Raw genomic sequence first — 25,964 nt, 5'->3', positions numbered from 1 at the left:
TGCTGGGGTTTCTGCCACACCCCATCCCATGCTTTTTTGCTTTCATGTTACAGATCTATGAGATGTAGAGGTCTGGGAACAATTTGCAGAGTGACTCGTCCGTTTTTACCTACTCTCTCCTTTCCCTTTCTCCTCCCCTCTTCTTCCCCATGGGTACATGGACAGGGAACATTTAATAACTTGATATTCTATATGCTAATTGGCGTGTTATGTCTCTCTTATTTCAGAGGGAAGGAGTTGAGTGCGACCTTTTGCAATTCATTGGGAGGGTGTCCCCGAAGAGCTCTTCTTTTAATAGCTTCTTAGGAGCAGGATTTCTTTGAAGATAGAATGTGTTTAGTGCAATTCCTCAGCACGGATATGTCTTGGATCATCACTCAGGCGTCCAGTCAGTTTCTCATGGCCATATTCAATGTTAGTCACTGCCACCTTAGTGGGAGACGGTTACGTTTATATTTTATTTATTTATTTATTTAAATTGGGGTTTTTTTATTTTTTGTTTTATTACTTTTTGTGTGTGTATCGTCAAATCGGATCTGACTGGTACAGGAGGAGATTGCACCTCCTTCTCCAGCAGAGCATCTGGTGGATTCAAACTGCGTATTTCTGAAATTGCAGTGCAGCTTCTTGCCACTAGGCCACCAGAGCTCCCTAAGTATATATTTTATTGCAAACCAGCATCTGTTAGTATTCATAACAAGTAAAATATTGTTAATGCTTTAATTAAAAAAATGCTTAATGAAGACAGGAACATTTAATGAGAAGTTATTTCATAGAAACAGAATACCAGCTTTGTCCTTTTTTACATCAAGCTTTTTAAAAATTTTTGTTTGGGTTTTTTTTTTTTTAACCAGCAGTGTTTTGGCACAAAGTCACCATGTTTTCATGTTTTTAACAATCCCACAAGAAGTGAGGAAGCCCATGTCTCGGGTTTGTGATCTGGGTGTATTCCCTCGGATCTGGACCTCTGTTTATTTTTTTGTCTTGTGGGTAATGAATTGTGTTTATCATCATTCCACGTCTTCAACCAGTGCTGGAAAGCCTACTGACTTGAGCGATCATCCCCCAGGTCCCAGTTACGGGTTCGTAGGTCAGTCAGTCACCTGCCATGGTTAGCAGCACGCTGTGTTCCTCTTTGCTTAGTTGAGGCAATAATTACCCCTTAGAAATGGGAGGCAGATGGATTGCTGGTTTTAAGCTAGCTCTCCTAGGGGTGCCTTATAAAAATGGCAGGTGGAACAAATTATGCACGTGGAACACTGATTGCTTTATGGGAGACCAGTAATTTCTCTACGTTATTGCCATGCTTTTGAGGTGCACACACAGATGGATGGATGCACGGGTTGGTTGTGTGACAGGGTTTTGTGACATGCTCCATTAGGAAACAACGTACCAGATCAGTAGTCAGAGTAGCCAGGGTCTAGGACTCTTGTCAGTCTACTCCTCAGTAAGGTGTTTGCAGAAAGGATTTTGTTTATCCTCAGTGGCTGGGAAGAAATTCTTCTTTGAATGCCAGTGACCTGGAGGTCATCACTGTTGTTGTTTGTAGGAGGAACAATTAGAGCAAATTATAACCTGACTCGTGCCCTGCCGCAGCTTGACAGTACCTCCAGAAATTTGCCAGGCCTTGCCAAACTGAAATATTTGTGGTATGCTTTTGTCCAGTTGAGAAAACTTGGCATCTGGATGGGAATAAGCCTTTGAGCATAATGATTAGAACTGAGATGAACTGCTTAAAGGGAACTGAGCCGCGGTAAGAAATTATGCTATAATTGGATGACTGCTGTCCTGCTGTGAAGAAGGAAAAAAATTAAAAAACAAAGCCTCAGACTTAAGTGTCATTTTAAGGAGCATGAGACATGTACATATACACGATAGTGTAGTTCAAGTGCTTAGCTGCCTCTATAAAGACTTAATACAGTAGGTTACAAATGAAGGGTCCATATGCGATATTTCTTTAAGAATGTAATAACTACAATTAAGAGGGTAAGAGTTCAGTTTTTCTATTTCGTAAATAATTAATTCTCAAGAGTAGAGAATTTGAAAGGTGCCTATGGTGGAATGTGTCTAAAAGCACATTGTGGTACTTAATTCAGTAGTCTTTTTGTTCTAATACATTCATCTTTATAACCATTTCTCAGTTTCTCAGAGTATGGTGATTGTGTCCTTGGGAATCTCAGGACGACGTATATAAAATACATTGACCCTGTCCTGATCTTTGGATAGATCTGAGAATCTGAATTTTACAGACTTACCTGCTTGTGGTTGGTGTGTTTGAGGGTTCTGTGTGAGGGATTGATAAAGCTTGTCCACAGAGACATCACAAGGTGAACAAGGAGAGATGACAGAAGTTCATAGCCAAGTTCTTAAAACCTTGGGACAAGGGAAGTATCTTGACATCCCCAGGAAATTATAACTTCAGACTTTATGTTACAGTTCCATGTCATAAGCAAAAATATTCTTTTTATCTGCATAATGAATTTGACTTGTGTTCAAATGGCAAAAAAACTAAAAGTGAGGAAAAACCATTTTCTTTGTTTCCCACGTTAGCCTCTCTGGATTTACTGTCTCTGGACCTGCCCCTTATTCTTCTGTGGGGACTTTTCCCCCCTTCAATATTGGGGTGACTTCAGGACAGTAAATACATGGAAAGAAGTAGGGAAAAAAGTCAAACTGAGACCCAAGAGTAGCAGATGTTCTGCTTTTTATAAACTTCCACACAGATGGATGTTACTGCAGTACTCAGGAAAAACCAAATCCACAGGCGTCAAGTCAATTCCTGCTCGTGGTGACCCTTCATCAGGTATCCACGCCTCTGCATCTTCACCAGAGGAAACTGCTCATCTCTCTCCTTTGGTGCAGGTGGTGGGTTGGAAACTCCAACCTTGTGGTCAGCAGTGCAGCATATTACGCTCTAGACCAGCAGGGCTCACTCATCCATTAACTCGTTGATGCAAATAACAGCTATAGCCGTCCAGCATATGTTTCTAAGCATGGTGGTCAATTTAAAAGTGTGTGGCAACGTGTTAAGTGTCCATTGCAGTCTTATTAAGGGTCAGGGATTGTGCCAAGGCTACAAAGATGAGTAACACAGCGATTGGGAAATCCAGTTCTTTTACTGCCTTAACCCTGGCACCAAAACAAATAGACTAACAAATATTTGGATAGGAGCCCTCCACAGCTACTTTTTACTTGTTTTACATCCCTGTTCCTTTCATGCACACACCCACTTGTAATTTGTGTTTGTCCCTGTATTTGACACCAACAGTGGGTATCTCATATTTTATAAGCTTCATGAGTCAAAGAGGTACCAATAAATGGACTGATGTAGTAGACAAATATGAGCTTTGGCAGCAGCAAATCTAACTTAAAAGCACAAGATAAGATGAGAAAGGCATCAGAGTCAGACCTAAAGACTTGGCAGGTCACTCACAGAACTCAATCCATAACCTCAGTCCATAACCTCAGAGGTCCATACAGCAGTTCAACCACGAATGTAAAGAGTCAGGCTGACATCAGAGAAAACCGTAGAGGAAACTAGAGAACTGGCCAGTATATGCTCGTTCTTCTGATAAAACGTAAAGTCTGCTTTTAAACCAACATGTGGGTCAGAACCACATAGAAGTGGCTGGATAGGGTTCCTGGGATGCCATTTTTGCAATTTCTAAGGAAAGATTTTCATCAAAGAAAGGGCATAACCTCAACAGTTCAAACCTGTTGCTTGTGAGTTGAGAGTGACTCATAGCTCACCCTCCAGTGGGTTTCTGAGGCTGTAAACCAGTTGTGAGGAAATGGTCCATCTTTCTCTCCCAAAGCCACTGGTGGATTTGAGCTGCCAAGAAGCTCAGCCTTTGGGTCAGCCTGTCACCTCCTTTGTACTGTGGCACCAGAGCTCCTTTTCTGAGTACATGTTGAATTGCAGGTAAGTGGAGGCAGAGGATGAGGGTGATGAGCATGTCAGGTTTAAAGGCTTTCACAACAGTCAAGTGAAAACTGATGAGATATCAGAGGGTTTGGTGAGGTAGACTAGCTGGATTTTAATTGCCACTTTTAGGTAAAAAAAGAGAAAGGAAAGAATTGTGCCTAAATTTCCACTATGTGTGTGTGGGGGGGGGAATCATAAAACTCTCAATAAATATTGCTGTCAAATTTGATTCTGATTGCTAGTGCCGCTGTGGCATGGAGTAGAACTACCTTACAGGGTTACCATGACTGTAAGTCTTTACTAAAGCAAACGACATCATCTTTTTCCTGAGCAGTGGTTGGTGTGCTTGAACTGTTGACCTTTAAGTTAGCCATCAGGTATATTTATGACTGTGCTGCCAGAGGGTCTTTTGAATGAGTTCGGTTGCAGCTTTGTTGCATTTAAGACACAGCCTGGAGCTCTGAAGAGCAGTCAGACACAGCGTTAGCTGAAATCAGGGGAGTTGATGCTTTTAGTAGCCAAGAGACCGTGGAGAAATACTAGAGGGTCAAGGAGCCAGCAGGATAAAAGGGACCACAGAATGGAGAAGAGAGGAAGGGGTGAGGAGGAAACAGAGTGTCAGGTCCCAAAGGAGAGAGGGTTTGGAAAAGGGCCTGGCCACATTCTTCAATGTGACCAAGATCAGACCATTAGGTTATCGGTGGTCAGAAGCAGCTGCACAAAATTATCGAATCAAGTCTAGATTGGATGAGGCTGAGCGTGGGTGGGGGTGGCCAATATAATGTCCACTCTTCCAAAAATCTTTATTGGGACAGAAGGAGAAACTCACTCAAACAGCTGCTGAAAGATTGGCGGTTTCCAACTCCATGCCGAGGTGCCGCAGAAGAAAGACCTGGCAATATCGAAGACGCTGTGGAGTAGGTCTGCCCACAGGTGAGAATCAGCTCGATGGCAAGTAACAGTCAAACAAGAGCCATTCTGCTAGCATTGCATTAGTTGTCTGTGGCTTCTGTGACAGAGTCCTATGTAGGGCTCTCTTTTTATGCTTCTCCGTCACATCCCATGACCTTGTTTGAAAATGGCTTGTTGAATTACCTGACATCTCAGTAGAATAGGTTTCATGAAGGCATAGACAACATAGTTCCCTGTCCTACGCTTGGCCAGTAGCTATTACCTAGTACGCATTTGTTGGGATTGGGAAACATGAAACCAGGATGAGGACACATATTTATTCATTTAATATATTTCAGACAGAGGACTGTCCTCGTAGTTGAGGAAGTAAATAGGATAATAACCGGGAGTAAAAAAATCCCCACCCCCAACTCCTTACTGTCCAGTTGACTCTTGCTCATTGGCACCCATGTTTCCCAGCATTTAATGCGGGCTTCCTAAATGAATGAATGAAACATTTCTATTCTGAAGACTCTAGCATCTATAATGGTCACAAGAGTAAAGCCGTGTTCCGTAGTAAAGCCATGGCTCCAGTGCTCTGGAAAGCTACAAGAGAGTTATCACTGAGAGAAGCAGAAATGCTCCACTTCAGAGGTGACACTTGGGCAAGTCTCTGAGTAAATCTGAGAAGCAAAGAATGGTAGTATAGCAGAGAGCTCAGTGTGTGTGACAGCATAGAGCCTTAAAAATGCAGGGCATATTTGGGGAACAAAGAGAAGCATTGTCTTCCTAATCCTTGGTTCACAGTCACACAAGCCAGGAGAAAAGCCAGCAGCTTATTTATTGTCAAGAAGGTATTTAGCACAAAGCCACACACATATGACTCCCAGGACCCCAGTTTAACGGTAGCTCCCCATCCCTGAAAAGAAAAACCAGCACCTTTAGTTCTGAGAAAACTTCTCACAAATCCGAGAGAGACTGTGTATTTCATATGTTTTAGGTGTCTAGCATGCTTGTAGCCAGGACTTTTCTGACTCCTGGATGAAGTTACTGCTCAGCTTGTCCGTCTCCTGCTCTGCAGACACGATCCTACCCCCTAACAAAGCAGAACAATCTTCCCCATCTGCCCCAAGCACTACTGGTTAACGTGGTCCTGCCTCAGGGTCCCCACTGCCTGGTGTTCGCTCACTCTTGGCTCCACAAGGAGATGAGTATTTGCGCTCTCACTCACGGTGCACATACGATGGGATCGTGCAGCACTCAGCCCACCCTCCCAGAAATCCCACGTCTTTCAGCAGTGCCCTGCAAAGGATGGATTTTCTTTGGGCTCATTTTTTTCTGGCTGATTCAGTTTTTATTCTCTATTCGGTGAAGGTATGATCCTTGTTAAATACAGGCCTAATACTCAGACTTCTTGAAACTCACTAGACTGTAAACTGCCCTTCTGTTTATTCTGGGGTGTTTGGAAATGCCAGTTATAAACGTTTCTTTCAAAAGTAGTAAAGGCATGCTTACTGTAAGACGTGCACACATATATGTCCACATGGATTTGAACATGTTTGTAAGATTTGTTTTTTGCAGTTGTGAGATCTGTGATCATTTCCACTAGTTTGTTAAATAAGTGACTATGGAATTTCTGTTGAGTGCAAGCTACTGGGAGCTGAGACGTGGTAATGAACAGCACTGACCCAGCTCCTGTCCTCACAGTGTGTGTGTTCGAGGTATCCCTAGAGCTCTCTTCACTCACCATCGGGGAACCCCTAGAGGACCAGCATTTCTTCAGCTATTCTTCCTCTGGATAGATATTTTGGGCGAGTAGCTTCCAAAGTTCAGAATTCCGTTTTATGTTACTGGAATTAAATTGATTTGTGAACAGTCTCTTAATGCACCTTTTAAGAATATAAGGAAGTACCATGATGGCTGTTGGAGGCAGCCCTCGAGTCAGCCTGAGACTTAGAACAAAATGCTGTCTATCCTGTGCCAAGCCCATGATCAATTACAGATCAATCATCATGCACAGAGCCTGGTTCTCGGAAGTAGAATACCGGTTCTTTCTTCGTGGTCTGCTTTTGTTTGGATGCTCCACTGAGATTTGTTCAGTACGGTGTGGCTGACCCTCCAGCAGGTTTTCTGAGGCTATAAATCAGACGCGAAGAGATTGCCTGTTATCTCTCCTCAAAGCCACTGGTGAATTTGACCTTCCAGAGAGGCCTCACCTTTGGGTGAGCAGCTCAGGTTGCTGCAGACTAAGGCCGCAGAGGTCCCTCTAGTGACACAACAGGACAGAGGAGGCTAGCCCATAGGATTTCTTACACTGTCATCTTTATGGAGGGAGCTCTGGTGGTGTAGTCCATCATAGGTTGTGCTGTAAACCCAAACACTTTACATCTCAGGCGGTTTGAATCCACCAGGTCTGAAGGTCAAAGGTAGGCACTTTCCTCTCCTTGTGATTTACAAGGCAGTAGATGACACAGTAAGTTGGAACCAGCATTTGAGTTTCTTAAAAAAAATCTTTATAGGCACAAATAACCTGATCTTTTCTCCCATAAAGCTGCTGGAGGTTTCAAATCTCCATCCTTTTCGTTACTAGCCACATACGCCTTAACCATTGTGCCACCAGAGGCCCTGTCCTTGCCATCATAGCAACACAAAGTACTCTTTCTATACAATAGAAAAAAAATTCCATAGGTAACAATTGCATAAACTGTATGATGAGCATTGCTTCCCCCCACCCCCTTAACTTTCTCTCTTGTTCTATCCTGACTGCCAGTATCTTCAGATTTCCAATGGAAGGAAAACATAGAAAGGAAACAAAAAATATTAGGCCCTGTGTCTTAGAGGGGCCGGAAATCTTCTGTCTTAAGGCCTTCAAGGAGGTTGAGGAATGGCTTCTTAGTCGCTGTGTCTCTTCTTCCCGTCCTGCCCTCCCCTCTCTTCCCCCTTAGAGTTCTCCTCCCCCACCTCTTTCTCCCCCATCTCCTGACCAGGGCTCTTATAAAAGACAAACAGAAAAAAAAGACAGGAGAGAAAGAAGGAAAGAAAGAAAGGACGTATAAAAGGGTGTGATCTAGAAATTCAAATGAACTCCTCACTAGAGCAGAAGGATTTGTAGCATGCTGTTGTGGAAAGAAAGATGAGAGAAATACAGGTCAGCCTGACAGAAAAACTCATTCCTGCCACCCTCCCTTAGCAACCTCATCCAGCTCTGGCAGTGACGGGCCACCCTCAGCTTCCTAATTTCACAGCCAGGCAGCTCCTCCCTCAGCAAAACTCTTCGATAGATTTGTTACTCACACTATATTAAATATTTGGGCCAAGATATTTTCCTCTCCAAATGCCTTTCCTGCTGGCTGTGAACATAAATCAGACGGCTTGGTGATTGGTAGCACACCAAGCAGGAGGCTCTTGTATAAGAAGGAACATAAGCCGCAGAAGAGACCTAGACTCACCTCCCTCACTTTACTTCCTCCTCCACTGCCAAGGGCTTTACCAGAATGACTTTTATGGGTGCAGTTGAGGCTCCGGAATAGCTGAGAAATCTTTGGAATGTTTACATGTGAAGTGATTATTTTGTCTCCAAGGAACAAGAGAGACATTCACTAAGTAATCACCCTCCGCTTCGTTTGGACGGATGTAGGTTGCTTGTCTTACCGTGAACTGCTCAGTTAAGATTCCTTTTATCAGATCATTCTCTTTAGAATACGGTTTTGTGAACACTTTGTTAAAAATATTTTTTTAAGGCTGCTCTTGACCTCTCTCTCATCTTCTTGCAACTATCTCACTTGTCTTCTCCCCTTCAAAGCAAACCTTCACAAAATTCCTTTCTTTTTAAATTAGCCTTGTCAGGCATGCATGACCAAGTTGCCAAGTCTCCTGTTTCCTCGTCTTCCTTATCTTCCTTGACTTCGCTCTTAGCTGCCTTTGGCACAGTTGAGGCAGTTCCTCTCTTCTGTGTCCCGTCTCTCTGAGACATCCTCCTGCCTCTGCCAGCACTCCTCGAGTCACCTTTCTTGGTCCTCCTCCCAGTGTATTCTCAGGATGTCACAGGGCCACAGTCCTCAGCCCTCAGCTCCTTTCTCCTGCCTTGCACAAGGCTTGGACCTAAATCCCTGTAGTGATCACACACACACACACACACACACACACATACATATCTCCCCCCTAAACTTCAGGCTCACATATACACCTGTCCACTTGGCACCTGCAAGGCATTTCTTAGTCAATACCTCAGATTGAACATACCAGAGCCAGGACCTTGTTTTCATTCCCTGCGACCTGTGGGCCCATTTCACCCAGCCTCAAAATGACCACATCTGTCTATCCAGTGATTACTGCAAAACCCAAAGCGTCAGCCATGATTCCTTCCTAGTTTTCATTACTGTAACCAACTCATTTATAATTTTTTTATAAGATAAACCTCAAATCCATGTTATTTCTATCACCTTAGTCAAACCACTAACATCTCTAAATGATGTAAAGTGATACCAAACCCACTGCCAAATCAAGCTCAACTCATAGGGACCCACGTCCTAGAAGGCTGTGACTCTATTCTGAAGGAGGCCACTCATCCTTCTTCCTAAGAACTGCTGGTGGGCTCCAAGGGCCAGCCTTTCCATATGTACAATGTTATTGTGTGCTGTTGAGTTAGAACTGACCCTCCAGCGGGTCTCCAGAGGCAGTTAATCACACAGGAGAGGATCGCCCATCCTTCTCCTGAGGAGAAGCTGGTGGCCTCTAAATGGATTTACTTATTCTTTTACTTCCAAAGACCCACATAGCATACTGGTTAAGAAGGAAGCTCTGGAGTTAGCTTATGTGGAGTCCTATTAGGACTCTTCTTTATACAAGTGCCTTGATCTCTAGTACTAACTTTGGGTACCTTCAGCAAATCAGGATAACAATGGGATCTTCCTGAAAGGGATGTTAGATTAGTGAAGTGTTTAGAGCAGTACCTGGTACCTAATGTGGTTGTTATCATCGGGAGGTGCCCTTGAGTTTCCTAAGATTCATAGCTGCCCTGTGGAAACCTTGCCCTGTTCTGTACCTCCTTACCATGTCCACCGTGCTCGGACTCATTGCCCCAGTCCCTGTGTCAGTTTTTCTCATTACGAGTGTCTTTTTTTTTTTTTTTTGCTTTCACTGACCCTCCACTTTTCCCACCATGGTGTCTTTTTCCAAGAATTGGCCCTCCTGAATGCTCGGCCAGAAGATGAAATGAAAGAGTATGAAAAGAGGTGAAATCTCACCAAGGTGCTTCTAAGAAGCACTTTGGTTGCAAGACAGATTTGTGGTTCTTTTGTTGTTGTTGTTGTTAAGTGCCTTCGAGTCAGAACCGACTCAGGGCTGACCTTCCAGCGGGATTTCAGAGGCAGTAAATCACACGGGAGGAGACTGCCCATCCTTCTCCCACAGAGAGAGTAATGCATTCGAACCATATGACTTTGGGAGTAAGAAGCAGTGCAGCTTCTTACCTCTGGGCCACCAGAGCTTCTAGTCGCATGACTTCAACTCACATACTTTGGGCATGTTGCTAGCCCTTGAAGAGGAGAATCATGCTTGGGAAGACCAGATCAAGTCCAACTCATAGTGACCCTCTGCCCAGAGGCATAGACTAGCAGTCCACAATACATTCAGTACTCTTTGCCAACACCACAATTTAGAGGCATCAGTTTTTGTACCATGTTTCTCATTCATTGGTCAGCTTACCCATGTACATGAAGCAATTGAAAATACCATGGCTTTGATAAAAACACATTTGTTTTTAAACTGATATCCTTGCTTGTTAGCACTTCAACGAGACCCTTGACAGCAGATTACCCCAGTGCAGCACACCTTTTGATTTCACTGCTGCTTTTATGGCTATTGATTATGGATCCAAATAAAAATAACAGTGACAGCTTCCATCTTTTCTCCATTTATCATGATGTTGCCTATAGGTCCAGTGGTGACGATTTTTGTTGTCTTTATGTTGAGGTATGTGTCTGCATGTTGACGGCTGTGGTCTTTGATCTTCTCGACTAAGTGCTTCAAATCTTCCTCACTTTCTGCCAAGCACTCAGTAAACATTAGTTAATATTACTATTAACATGTTATTATTATTAATATAATATTACTGTTAATCTTGTGTACTTTGGGCATGTTGCTAGGAGGGACCAGTCCTTGGAGAAGGACATCAAGCTTGAAAAGGTGGAGGGACAGCTCAAGAGAGGAAGGCCCTGGATGAGATGGATTGACTCAGTGACTGGGGTAATGAAAGGAGGTGTGTAGACAATGAGACTGTCTCAAGATATAGCATGGTTCAGAGCTGTTGTACATAGAGTCACTATGAGTCACAGGCAGCTCAATGGCACATAACAACAACAACCTTCAGTTCAGAACTAACTCATAGCTGACTCTTCGGCGTCATCATCATTCTCCATCCCTCCATCCCTCAGCCTGTCTGGCTGCCTTTGGCTTCTTCAGAACGCCAAGCCCCTTCCTAACTCAGGAGCCATTGTCTTCGTCCTCTTTGCCTGGACTGCCTTTCCCTACACTGCCCTGATTGCTTTCTTCACATGATTTTCTCAGGTCTCACTCAAAGTACTTCTTCCGGAACTACCCGTGATAGCTGTTTAATGAAACACCTTCCCACCTCCAACCTACACAGTCTATGTAGTTTCGCTCAGTTATTCCATTTACATCATAACCTAAAATATCTTCTGCTTTTTAAACTAGTTTATTAGCTATCTCTTCCAAGTTCTGTTATGTGAACTCCCTGAGGATAGTAGTCTTATCAAGCTTCATTCCACCCCTAATATCTAGAACCTTTCCCGGCACAGTGGACAATCAGTAACTGTTTAGAGGATGATTAAATGAATGGGTGAATGAATGAGATTTAAAAAATAATAACAATAATAAAGGGATTTGAATTAAAGCTTCCAGGGCAAATTGGGTTTCTTTTTAATAATGTGTACACATTGTGTTTCCTGATACATCCTCACATTGTAGGCGCACATTGTAGGCGCACCCTCCTACCTCACTGTACTTCCCATTTCCATTCCTTCTCGCCTATCATTTCTTGTCTTCTGAGCTTTATCTCTTGGCAAGTGCCACATTTTTTATCTTCTGTGTTTGATTGTTCTAAAGATGAGAATCTGTGTGTTATCTTACAGGATTGTCTATTGTTTGGCCTAGAAGCCCTGATAGCTTAGTGATTAACATATCAGGTTACCAACTGGAAAGTTGGCAGTTCAAATCCTCTATGAATAGGAACCAATTTGACAGCAGTGGGACTGTTGATTGTATGACGGGAAGTTGAGTCATGGGTTGATTTCAGTTGTGACTCTGGATGACCAAGCACCATGGTCTTGGAGGTTCTCCCAATTTCAGGGACTCTCTGTTGGGATGCCTATCAGAGTGAACACTAGTTCTATCCTGATGCCGTTTAGTTCTCATCTCAGCATGGAGGACTGAGGTTCAAGTGACTATTACTCCTTTGGATTACTTGTTGTTGTTGTTGTTGTTGTTGTCATGTACCAGTAAGTCAGAACTGACCCACAGCTGATCCGCCAGTGGATTTTCAGTAAATTGAAGGGAGATTTCCCATCTTTCTCCCCATGGTACAGCTGGTGGATTTGAACCATGTGCCTTTGGGTTGGCAGCCCAGTTCTTTATCACTAAGCCACCAGAGCCTATGATTATTTTTTTTTCTCCCTCTTCTTTGTTTTAGTCAAGGAGAGACCAGTCTTTGCACCTTATCTGACTGTTCACGTGTTTTAAAGATCGCAGCTGATGTTCCCCAACGTTGTTGTTAGGTGCGATGGAGTTGAATATGACTGAGCCCTGTCCTAGCCTGTCCTGTCCTCATCATCTCTGACATGTCTGAGCTTATTGCTACAATTACTGTATCAATCTGTTTCACAAGAGTCTTTCTCTCCTTTGCTGACCCTCCACCTTTTCAAGCATGATGTTCCTTTCCAAGGTAGAGCCTCTCCTAGCAACATCCCCAAAGTATGTGAGACAAAGCTTTGTAATTTTTGCCTCCACGTAAAAAATTGTCATTGTGGACTACGCCCTGCCAACTACCCCTGAATACCATCACACTCCTCTCCCAGGAGGATGAGCTTGAGCTCCCAAGTGAGCTTCCAAATGAGATCTTTATGCTTCAGCAATGGCTATCAACACTTGTTACCTTGTATGATACAGAAGCAAAATCTGTATTAGATCCTTGTGGACGTGTGGGCTCTTACTCTAGGTAGATGTTAAAGTTGGTTGAGAGGATTAATGTTTGAATATTTTGTTATTAAAAACCTACAATGCAGAACTCGCTGAATGCATTCATTTTATAAGGCTACATATATTGTGGTGTTGGTAGCAGGAGTGGCATCCATATCCTAAGCAACATGCCTTCAGAAACTCTTTGAACTTTGATAAATGTCGATAGTTGTAGAGGGGCTTTAGACCCTCTAGATTCAGAGGATCGCTATGAGCCATGCTCGACTCGAAGGCAGTCAACAACAACATATTGTGGTAAGAATATTGGGACACTGGAAACAACTAAAAGGAGTTTCTTGCATCAAATTTTTGTGGTCTGCATATTATGGGATGGTTCCTTCCTAATGGTTCCATATGTCTGTTTTTAATTTGGACATTCTCAGAATTGCTGCTGTTTCCCATTGGAACAAACATAACCACAACGGAACCAGAGCTGCTTCTGTCGAGTTGATTCCCGTTCCTAGCAAGCGTGTAGGACAGAGCAGGACACAGACTTTCCGAGGCTGTGTGTCTTTATGCACACAGGCTGCCTCTTCTTTCTCTTCCTGCGTGGTTAATGGACTTGAACTGTAACCTTCCAGTTAGTAACCAAGCACTTAACCCCTGGGCCAAACAGTGGCAGGAAAATGTAGAGAATAGCTAACTTATGATGAAGGTGGCGGGGGAACTTTGGAATCACAAAGGGCCTGTATTTGAATCCTGCATCAATTGCTTAGTAGCTGAGGAGACTGGAATTCTAAACCTCACTATGCCTCAGTTCTCCTAGCTATAAAATAATCATGAATATTAATTACATGCTAGGAATAGCTCTGATGCACAGTCCTTAGCACTGCAATAGTGCTAATCAAGATGGCATGATAAAAATGGATGCTTTGCTTATGTGGTAACTACTTAATTAATTAACAAATGCTAGTTTTCTTAGCTCATTGACACCATTTTGATGCATTTTAAAGGAAGTTCTGGTGGCTTAGTGATAAAGAGTTGCAATGGCAAGCCAAAAGGACACAGATCGAGTCCACTAGCTGCTTCATGGGAAAAAGATGGTCAGTCTCCTCTCATGAAATGTACTGCCTCTGAAAACGTGCTGAAGGGTCAGCCATGCGTCAGTTCTGACTTGTCAGTGTATGACAACAACAGTGCATTAAAATGGTCTGAGACAGGATTTTCACAGGATATAGATTATCCATGAGTTTAGATTATGGTGTTTTATCTGTTTCTGTCAAACTAATTTCAAAATGCCAGTAATGATAATAATAATTATTACAATAATGATGGTGTCTAACATGTAATAGATAATATATATTTTTGAATGAATGAAAAGAAGAAGGAAATAGTAAATACTGGTTCATGAGAATCAGCCAAATTTCTATACAGTTTAAGGTTTTCCTCACATAGTAATGACTTTCCTCACTAAATTATATAACTACATTTTTAATATCATTAAACCATAATTAAATCTTTTCAAGAATTATGGCACAAAACCATGTTGTTTGGTGTTTTTAATTTCTGCCTCATGTTATTTTAAAATGTGTCCTCTTGAACTGTTTAGTTCAGAAATTCTGAGATATTTTGAAACCTTTAATTGTTGTCAGAAGCAGAGAGAAGGGTATAATGAACTCTCAGATGCTCAAATTCTGTATTATCTAGTTGAACAGTTGTTAAATTTGGCATATGGGCTTCATCTAACTATTTTTCTTTTTGTTTTTTCTTATGTTGAAGCATTTTAAAGCAAATCTTCAGACACTATGTCATTTCATGTCTCCTTATCTACCTGAGCGTGGATTTCTAAAAACCGTGGGCCTTTTCTAACATAATGGCAGTGTTATTTTCTTTACTAACATACCATGATTCCTTGGCCTAGTCTTCCTCTCACTCATTGTCTTTGAACCAAATCATAACTGACTGTCCAGAAAATTGTTAGAGACCGTATATTGCACAAGAGATTGCCTGTCTTTCTTCCAAGGAGCCACTGGTGGATATGAACCATCAGAGAAGTCTTTAGGTCTCTGTAGACTGCACCAGGAAAAGTATCTCTTGCTATCATAGGTAAAATGGCCCATTGTCTCAAAGGCATTTGCTTTCTCACGGTGTCTTGTAACCCAAGAGTCAACAAACTCTCTGTGAAGTGCCAGGTAGTAAATATTTTTGACTAAGTGAGCCAGAAGATCTCTGTCGCAATAATTCAGTTCTGCCATTATAACTTGAAAGCCGTTATCGACAGTATGTAAAGGATTAGGCCTGGCTATGCTCCAACAATACTTTACTTAGACAAACAGTGGCCACTGAATTTGGCCTCCAGGCTACAGTTTGCCAATCCCTAATTTAACCCGTTGAGTTCTTAGATGGCTAAAATAATATGACACTCTTTGGTACATCAGAAAGCTGGACAGTGATCAAGGATGGTAGAAGAAGCAGTGATGCCTTTGAGTTGTGGTGCTGGAGAAGAGAATGGAATATACCATGGACTGGTAGGAGAACAAGGAGAGGGTGAAATCAGGCTGCTTCTTGGAGGCAAGGATTTTGAAGCTCCCTCTCACATATGTTGGACATGTTTCCAAGAGGGAGCAATTTTTGGAGAAGGACATCATGCTTGGCAGTGTGGAGGGGCAGTATAAGAGAGGAAGACGCTGGATGAGATGGATTGATTCAGTGACTGGGGAAATGGGGGTAGATGTGTCAGAGACAATGAAATTGCCTCATGATAGAATAGGGTTCAGAGCTGTTGTACACATAGGGTTGCTATGAGTCATAGGTGACTCAGTGGCACATAACAACAATAATAACAGTTCCTCACAGAAAGGTCAGAGATTCCAGCCCTACCAGAAGCCCCTTGGGAGACACATTTCGCCCATCTACTTGGTAAAGAACGCAGCCTTGAAAGGCTTATTGGGGTCATGCCACTCACATGTGGTGTTGCCAAGAGGAAGGATGTTCAGAGAAAGAGTTGAAGACCCCCAACGAGATGGATTGACACAGTGGCTATAACAAAGGCCTTGAATGTCAGAGATTGTAAGGATGGCAAGGATAGGGCAAGCAGAGGTGTTTATAGGCTTGCTATGATTGGCACAGCATAGAGCAGGGTTTAGGGCTGTTGTACATAGGGTCGCTATGAATCGCAGGCGACTCAACAGCACATAACAAAAACAACAACATGAGTCAAAGTTGACTTGATAGCACCTAATAACAGCAATTTAGCACTGTTCTACACTCTTTTAAAAATATATAAAGTTCTACTTATCATAAATAATAGAGAAAAATTCCATAAGAACTCCTGTGGGGGGGAGCTCTGGTGGCCTAGTGGCAAGAAACTGAACTGCAATCCCAGAGGAACACGGTTCGAATCCACCAGACGCTCTGCCGGAGAAGGAGGTGCAATATCCTCCTGTACCAGTCAGATCTGATTTGACGGTACACGTACACAAAATTTTAAAAAAAAAAAAAAAAAAAAAAGAACTCCTGTGTGTATTTTAAAAGAAAACTCCTTCCTGTCCAAGAGGTTGACAGTGTTCACTCTCTGGCTACAGGCTTGGAACAGAGCTTCCTTTCTGGCAGCAGAGCCCTGAGCAGATGGAAGGGAGGTTCCCCTTAGGGTGTGGTTTGTAATGTCTTTTATCTCAGAAGAGATAAAAGCAAGCTGAGGTAGTAATGGCAGGACCTTAGTGCCACCAAGAAATAGCCGGCTGTGGAGTGTATCCTTTTAGACTGGGGACACCTGTCTTAGGAAGCTCCTTGGTTACAGGAAGGCCAGACAGCTGGAGAATGTGAAGGAATGATGACCTGCGCATGCTAAAGACAAGGAGGCCTTTCCTCCAGAACTGACGGAGAGGGCCTTCACTTGGAGGAGACTTCCTGGAGTTAGGCTCCAGCTGCCTAAACTAGAAGAAAATAAATTTCTGTTTGTCAAAGTCATACACTTTGGGATCTCTGTTACAGCAGCACTACATAACTAAGACAGAGTTGTTCTTCTTAAAGAAGAAAACCTAAACGGGACTAAACCACTTCTTCAATGTGATGTGGGGCTACAGGTGACCTGACTCCCTAGCCTGTGGTTCGTCATTGCCTTTGCTGAGACCTCCCTTTACATAACCTAAAGTGTGCACCCTGTAGGAGATTTAAAGGCTCCACCCTTTGTGAGGACCCCTTAGTGAATGTTTCTCCCATTCGGCAAAACAAGCAAACATCCCAAGCTCAGATTTTCTTGGATAGGGTTTTATGGACCGGTTTGCCAGTTTAAAGGAACTCTGTATTTTCAAGTTCTACTTAACCAATTTTTTCATCATATTTATAACAGGACAAAGGCTAAGTGTAGAACCTGTCAGCCAATTCAGTGCCTGACATATAGTAGGACTTAATACATGTATGTTTAAACACTGAAACCAGCCCATGGCCAGCAAGTTGATTCTGACTGAGATCAACCCAATAGGTCAAAGTAAAGCTGCCCCATAGCGTTTCCAAGGCTAATATATAGAATCTGACTGCTACATCTTTCTTCCATGTAATCAGTGGAAAGCCATGTCTTACTTTTCTATTATTTGCCCCTGATATAGACACAATGTTAGACTGTTAAAAGATGTTTCTGTGAGCACTAGTCAAAGTAATGATAGTCAGTAAAAGGCACCACAAGTTGAATATTTATTTAGGCGTTCATCTTCTCATGCCCACACCCTGGAGGTGTTGGTGTGGGGGATATGTGTAGCCAAATCAGAACCAACTCAAAGGCTGTAAGTCACACAGCAGATTTCTCATCATTTTCTGATTGAGCAACTGTTGGATTTGAACCAACTGTGTTTGGGTTGGCGTCACAGTTCCTAACCACTGAGCCACCTGAGCCTTCTGGGGATATTGTCACTAATGATATGGCATCAGAAGCACACACAGCAGGTCTGGGGAACTGCCTTTCCCACACTGCCACCACTCTAAAGAACGCTAAATTCTGAGTTTTAGCCACACACTAGCATTTAATCCTTAGAAATACCAGTAAACATTTGGCATGTCCACATTCTTATTTCCATATTCTCACAAAATGGTAGTATACAGTGAACAAAGTATATTTTCTTGCCATTTAGTTCATTTGAAGCATAATCTTAAAATACTAAACAAAGCATATTTTCTTGCTATTTCGCTTATTTGAAGAATAATCTTAAAATACTAAGCAGTTGTTGAATTTTGTGCCTTGGGTTTAAGAGTTTGTTGACAACAGCTTTGCCTTTTCTAGTGTGAAGAATCTAAAGCATGGACTTTTATTTATTTGGGCAAAAGAATTTATGGAGCTGACTCACGAGGAAATAATTTTAAAGACAATCATTTTGAATGATTAGACTTTGTTCATTTGGATTTATCTTCGGGATTGGCATCAAGAATGAGAGGCTCTCCCGAGGCAAGGTGTAGACCTGTTTAGCCTTGTCAGAGGGCTGGAATCCATTCTGAGGAATTAGCAGCTCTGTGCCTTTGTGCAGGTTTTGGATTTGTTTGGGTTGAAGCCATATCATTCTTGTTCGTAGGTGACGTCAAGTCAGCTCCAACCCATAGTGACCTTATTACAACAGATCAAAACTGTGCCCATTTTTGCCCTATCCTCACAATCTCTACTGTGTTTAAACCCTTTGCTGCAGTCATTGCATCATTCTATCTCGTTGAGGGTCTTAACGCTCCTTCTCTGACCCTTTCCAACCATGATGTCCCTTTCCAAGGACTGGCCCCTTGTGATAACATGCGTTAAGTATGTGAGACAAAATCTTACCATCTTTGTCTCTAAGAAGTACCCTAGCAGGAGGTTCTGGTGGCGTAGTGGCAAGAAGCAGCACTGCAATCCCAGAGGTATGCGGTTCGAATCCCCCAAATGCTCTGCTGGAAAAGGAGGGGAAATCTCCTCCTGTAGCAGTCAGATCCGATTTGACGGTACACACACATAAAATAATAAATTAAAAATTAAAAAAAAAAGAAGTACCCTAGCTGCACTTTTTTCAATACAGAGATGTTTCTTCTTTTGGGAATCCATTCAATATTCTTTACTGCACCACAGTTCAAAGATATAATTTCTTCCTCATTTCCTGTCCACCTTTCACATGTATGTAAAGCAACTGAAAGTGTCATCATTTCTGTCAGGTGTACTGTAGTCTTTACAGTGATATTTGTGCTCTTTAGAGTTAACCAATTCATTAAGTCTTTTTATTTATTTATTTTTTTGACTGCTGTTTTCATGGGTGTTGGTTGCAGAGCCAAGTGAAATGAAACCTTTGACAAGTTTAATCTTTCTCTACTTACCATGGTGTTGTCTGTTGGTCCAGTTGTAAGGATCTGTGTTTTCTTGATGTGCAGATGTGATCTCTACTGAAGGCTGGACCGTGCTGAAGCATCAGACGTGCAGTTAGAAGGAGAAAGGCAGGGACAGTCAGTGATGACATAGATGAGCAGTGGCCGCCATTCTGCAGCTGTCATCTTCGTATAGCTCAGAAACCGAGTTTCTCTAGCAGCTCACAAGGAAGGTAGCACATTTTAAAGGGCAGCATAGAAACAGACATGAACACCATCAATCTATTCATTTCTAGAAACAACTTGTTCAGGTTCTATATGCAAGTATATTCTAAAGTCAGAAAAAGAGAAATCCATCATTTCATTAGTGCTGAGTTCCCTTTGTTCCAGGAACTGGGCTGTTTCATCATGAAATGGAATAAAGGTCAAAAGTGAAACAATGACAATTCTACTTTCAGATGGATTCTAGTAATTTTAGTAATGACAGTATCTTTATTCAGACTGGTTCTATTTCTGTCTTTGTTAAAGTTCCAAGATAGCCTATGATAGATGGCAAATTATCTTATTTCCATGAAGTTATCAGTAGTGACTTTGGTACATTCTTCTCCAATTAGTAGAATTAAATTGTCTTAGCTATCAGAGCTGCTATGACAGAAATACCAAAAGCAGATAGCTTTAACGAGCAGAAATGTGTTCTTGTCTTTCACAGTTTAAGGGGCTATAGGAGTGCGTTTGGAGTGCTGGTTCTACAGCTGCTGTTGTTAGGGATCACTGAGTCCCCATTTCACTACATAGTGACCCTATGAACCACGGTCTGAACCTTGTTCTGCCTTGTGCCTTCCTCATCATCTCTGACAAGTTTGAACCTATCGCTGGAGTTCTTATGTCAATCCATCGCGCTGAGGGTCTTCTCTTTTACTGACCCTCCACCTTTCCAAGCATGATGTCTCTATCCAAGGACAAGACCCTCCTAACAACAGCGGAAAATAAGTGAAGCAAAGTTTTGCCATCTTTGCCTCTAAGAAGTACCCAAGCTACACTTTCTCTAAAACATATCGGTCTGTTCTTCTGGCACTCTGTAGGAAATTCAGTACTCTTCTCCAACACCACAACTCAAAAGCATCACTTCTTCTCCTGTCATCCTGATTCATTGTCAGACTCTCAGATGTATAGTAAGTGATTGAAAAGACCATGGCTTCAATCAGATACAGTCTTTAGACTGACATCATTGCTCCTTAGTGCTTTGGAGAGGCCCTAGACAGCAGACTTTCCCAATGCAGTACATGTTTTGATTTCTTTTCTGCTGGTACCAAGAGTGCTGGCTCTAGGCGAAGGCATTTTCTCTCTTTCCTGGTTCTAGGAGGTTCCTATGTCAGGAATCCTTGTTCTAGAATGTATGAGCACTCTACTACAGCTGTTCTTTTTTGATGTTACTCTGGTTCTTCTGTGTTCATTTTTCTCTCTTAAAAGGCCAAAGATGATGGATGATGCAGGCCACACCCCAGAACTCCCGATAGAGTCACAGCTGTAACCTGATTAAGGGGTGTTACATTCCACCCTCATCTTCTTATGTCACAGCAGGGTTGTCACCTGAGTAAGGGTATTGAATCTCATCTTAATCCACTTAACACCAAATCAGGGCTGATTATGTCAGATCACACCGTGTAGGATGTATTACATCATTAAAACCTCCCAATGCCTCGTTTCATAGCTTCTAAACCACTGAGAGTTAGGGCCCAGCCAAGTGGATACGTATTTTCGGGGGGACACTGTTCAGTGCATACCACAGACAAAATGTATTTGGTTACTAGTTACACCTCTTTGAAAAAGGATATGTAATGACACACATAATAAGGTTTAATTTGCACTCTTTAAATATAAGCATATGCAAATTAGAAAGCACAATATTTTCCACAACATCTCCTTGTATGATAGATTGAATTAGATAATAGTTTATCCCAATGAGAAAAAAATTTCAAATGATTCACAAAGGATTGCTAATTAAAGCGACAACACACTGTGTATGTATAATCATGGTAGTTTGTTGTTGCGTACCATGAAATGTGAACCCACCCATAGCTAGTGCTCCACACGTGGATTCAAACTGCGTACCCCTAACTGGTAGTGCAGTTCCTTACCTCTAACCCAGCAGAGCCCTTCACAGTAGCATAGCTGACCCCAGAGTACTCTTATCTTAGTAGCAAATGCATAGATAATTAACACCTCAGATTATCTGAAGGCTTCTTCAAGCTAAGTTTTTGTTTGGAGAGAAAATGATCTTTTCATTTACTTTTTTACTCTTATTTTGTGTTCCTAAACCCAGACATGAAATAATACTCGTATGTGGCTCACTTCACACAGTTCGTGTTATAAATGGGGTGGGGTAGACAAGCAATGTGGTGAAAAATTACATACTCCCTGAAAAATTATTTGTGACTTTTTAAAAATTTACTCCATTTTTGTAATTATATCACTGTGATATTTTATAATAAATTCTATCATATTCATAAAATACACATATTGTTGACTGCCTTTGAGTTGAGCACAGCTCATAGAGACTCTATGAACAAAAGGCCTGAAGCCCTTCTATAACTCTTGACCTTTATTAAAGTCCATAGAGTTTCCAGAAGCATGTTGTTTAGGAAGTGGATGCCAGTCCTGCATAGTGTGTATAAAATTGTATACGTGTATATCTCTGTGTATATATATTTTTAATTTTTTTCTTTTTTGGTATCAGGTGACTTATGCAGTGTCATTGCTAATAATCCTTAGTTTTCATAATTAAAGTTTCCTTACATAATTTCTTTTGAAAGGTTTCTGAAATCTAAAAGCCTGTGACCCACTTACTATTTCTCTACTATTCCACGCAGAGGGGTGAAAATTATTCCAGTGTTTTTTAAATCAATTATTTAGGCACATAGTGAAAGTATACAATCAATCAAAACAATAACTCCTTTCCATTAACTCAGAACTGACTCATAACTGAGCTTCCAGTGGGTTTTCTGAGACTGTGAATTGCACATGAGAAGATTTTCCATCCTTGTCCTGGGGAGCAGCTGGTGGATTCAAACCCTCACCTTTGGATTGACAGTGCAGCTTCCTACTGACGAGGCCACCAGAGCTCTCTGGTAATAGAAGCACACACACAAAAGGAGATCACTGACTAGTGCAAAGTAGAGTGTGCAAAATTGTGAGTGGAATATTAGGAGCAGTTATAGCCAGAGTAGTAAGAGATCTTGGCAATAGAGGACAAAATAATATTTTATAATTGGTGGCCTAGCAGTAAAAATCAGCGCTGCAGTCCTGACGGCAAGTGGTTCAAATCCACCAGCTGCTCCCTGGGAGGATGGGCAGTGTTCTCCCGCATGATTAACTGCCTCTAAAAACCTGCTGGAGGGTCAGCCATGGGTCGGTTCCAACTTGATGGTACTCAAAAACAACTATTAAAAATAGTAGCAAACATTTGGGAAACAAAATTTTTAATAAATGAATTCAGATATAGTACATATAAAGTAAAAAATTTAAGAATAAAATAAAGGAAACAATATTACTGAAATGATAGTACTAACATTTTTGTGATTTTTAAAGTATACTTACTATAAATGTATTTATAAAAAATATAAAATATAAGTAATAAAGCAGCTGAGTGTCTTATATAATGAGTAAGTAGGTCAAAGAAAATGTTTATATTTAATACCTAAAAAACAAAATAATTAATATTTATGTTGAACCTCTAGGTTGTTTTTGTGTAAAGTTACATTCAGAAGCATAACATAATTTACACCATTATTAAAATGAATACATGAGTTTATTTGTTAATTGAGACACATATGAAATCTCTAAGTAGTTTCACTAAATAAACTTTAGCATCACAGTATTTCTACATGATAAAAAAATTACTTAGCAATGAAAATTTAACACTAATTGATCAATCTGCGTAGACATACTTTTAAAGCAATATTGATTTGACCTTGCATTCCCATATAATTTCTCCTCATCAAAGTGCTTATGAAGTAGCAAGCCATCATGAATATTTGATAAATACAGAAAACATTTATAGGAGTCAGCAGCAGAACTTTCCTACTTGCTTCATCAGCATCTTCCCAGATCACTACATATCCTGCACATTAGTTTGTAACAATGCCTGGAGTAATAATCTGTAACTTTAAGAGACATTTTGAATCAGTATCATCTCCATAAGAGTTAATTCCAGATAGTGTTATGTTTTCAGTTGGGTTTTGTGGTAAAACAGCAGCATTTGCTTCCTTGAATCCCTTAAACCAAGTGTCCTAACCTACCAAACTCTGTTAGCCAAACCCCAAACCGAGTGTGGTAATATTAAGGCAACTTTGAAGAGTTCACACCAATGACCCTGCATTGACTATGGTAAAATTTTTATCTTTAAAAATTATAAAGTATTTACATATAAGGTCCAGAGTTATACTACATTAGTTAAGTTTTGACAATATTACAGAAATATTTGTGATTTGAAAAGCCTGTCTATTATTGCCCTAGAATACATTTTATTATAGCTGGTTTTCTCTCTATGAATATGAGTGGCAAAAATATGGAAAGAATAAAATAAATAAATAAACGCCTTAAAGGAGACTCATCCATGGCAGTCACCTGAGCTTTGTACACTGCGTGGGTTGTTGGGCGGGGAAGGGGGACGACACTGTGTGACTCTTCTTTGCCATCGTGGATATGTCCTCCGTCTACAACATTAAATCCTTACTGCTCCCTGTCTTACAGATGACACAGGTTGTCCTAGTAGTCAGTCAGTGTCTCCTGTGAAGACTCCCTCAGATACTGGAAACAGCCCAGTCGGCTTTTGCCCTGGAAGTGATGAAGACTTTACGAGAAAGAAGAGCACAATTGGGAGCATTGGTGATGGAAGCGTCCAGTCAGCTCGACATAAGAAGGAGCCGAAGTCCGGCCTTGTAAAGCCAGGTACGTCTTTTTACCATTGATTTTTTTTTCCAGTGCAGTATCACTGGAGGAATTTCACAGTTGAAACAAAAACAGTGTATCAAGTCAAGGACTATTAATGCTTTGCTGTCTGTATCCAGTACCCCCCAAAACTGTATATTTGTCCTGTCCTATTCTGTGCTGTCCTCGTCATCTCTGACATACTTGAGTCCATTGCTGCGGTCATTGTGTCCATCTCATTGAGAGTCTTTGCCTCTTTTATTGAGCCACCACCTTTCCGAGGTTGATATCTTCCTTCAAAGAGTGGCTCCTTCTAACAGTGCGCTCAGAGACTATGAGATGGAAGTTTCACCGTCCTTGCTGCCAAGGACCATGGTGTTTTCACTTTCTCCAAGGCAGGTCCTTTGTTCTCTTGGCAACCTATGGAGCTTATTTAAGATATGTTGACCTCAACAGCATAGGCTGCCTATGGGCTTGAGAAGACAAAATATTGCAGAAGATGATGTCAACATGATAGGTTGCAAAGAAAAAGTAGATTTCATGGTAAAAATATGTGGAATTTGAACACAATGTGAAATTATTTAAATTTTATTGGTTTTCCTCTGTCTCGTTCTAAAATATTTTAGATAATGGCAATACAAGGAAGCATAATAAAACAGGAGACAAGGTGTAGCAAGAATAAAACTAAGTTTAACGAGAGTATTATTGCTCTTCCTTGTTTCAGTTCTCATCACAATAATAATCTGCTCACATAATTAAAACACTACTGCATACCTACAGAATTCATATCATGCAGGTCCTTTAATGCTCCAGAAAGTACCCACTTGCTAACAATCATCCATTTGTCTTGTTGAGAATGTTTATAGCCTTTGATTTATGAAGAAATCTCAGACAAAAAGAGAAAAGAGACAATAAAAGAAAACTGCTATTCTCAATGATGTTGTGATTCATAGTCCTTTTGGAAACAAAGCTTCAGACCAGCACATGCCAGTGGAGCTCCAAGGCTCTGCATTTCAATCCTGGATGCATCAAATCACAACCTATGGCTGATCGAAGTTCTCTTAGAATCACCTGAGAGATTTATTAATGAGTAGATCTGGGTGGAAATGCAGATTTTGTTAAGGGAGTGTGTCAAACCAGAATGAGCCAGTTTGAAAATGACGCCACGTGGGGAACCCGTACTCTAGAATAAAACTACCTTTTACAGAAATACTGTGAACTTTTGTCAGCAGTTTAATGGATTATTTTTAGGATTTATCAACCAGAGGCTGATGATCATTGCCGATTGAGAGATTGCCAACTGCTTCAGCTTTAATTGCTCGAGTCAAAACCAAGGCCACTACAGTCAAGTTGATTCTGACTCAGGGCGACCTCCCTTTGGGTTTGCAAGGCTATTAATCTTAAAATTATTTATCCCTTTCCTTTGGAGCATCTGGTGGGTTTGAACTACTAACTTTTCCATTGCCAACCCAACACTTAACCTGTTATACCACCAGTGCTGCTTTTAATTGCATGGACTCACTCACACAGTCATTGCTGTCAAGTCACGGCTGACTCACAGTGACCTTCCATTGAGTTTCTGAGGCTGTAAATAACAGCCAAGAAGATTGCCTCTCTCCCATGGAACCACAGGTGGATTTGGACCACCAGAGAGGCCCAACATTGGGAAAGCAGTCCAGTTCTCTATGAACTACACAACCACAGCTCCCTGCTG

General features: G+C 41.4%; 1 protein-coding gene across 2 annotated transcripts in view; it reads left to right on the top strand.

Annotated features, from left to right (window-relative positions):
* The window catches only part of SYBU (syntabulin (syntaxin-interacting)), an 84,573-nt gene that overhangs the window by 5,415 nt on the left and 53,194 nt on the right, over positions 1-25,964 (top strand). For both annotated transcript variants that reach the window (XM_006892336.1, XM_006892335.1), the window contains exon 3: positions 24,074-24,271. In XM_006892336.1, the coding sequence (XP_006892398.1) occupies positions 24,074-24,271 (198 nt within the window). The remainder of the gene's footprint in view (positions 1-24,073; positions 24,272-25,964) is intronic.

The sequence above is a fragment of the Elephantulus edwardii genome, unplaced genomic scaffold, assembly GCF_000299155.1.
Source record: "Elephantulus edwardii isolate Elephantulus edwardi_28Jun2011 unplaced genomic scaffold, EleEdw1.0 scaffold00114, whole genome shotgun sequence".
Taxonomy (NCBI): domain Eukaryota; kingdom Metazoa; phylum Chordata; class Mammalia; order Macroscelidea; family Macroscelididae; genus Elephantulus; species Elephantulus edwardii.
This window is presented reverse-complemented; position numbering and strand designations above follow the sequence as displayed.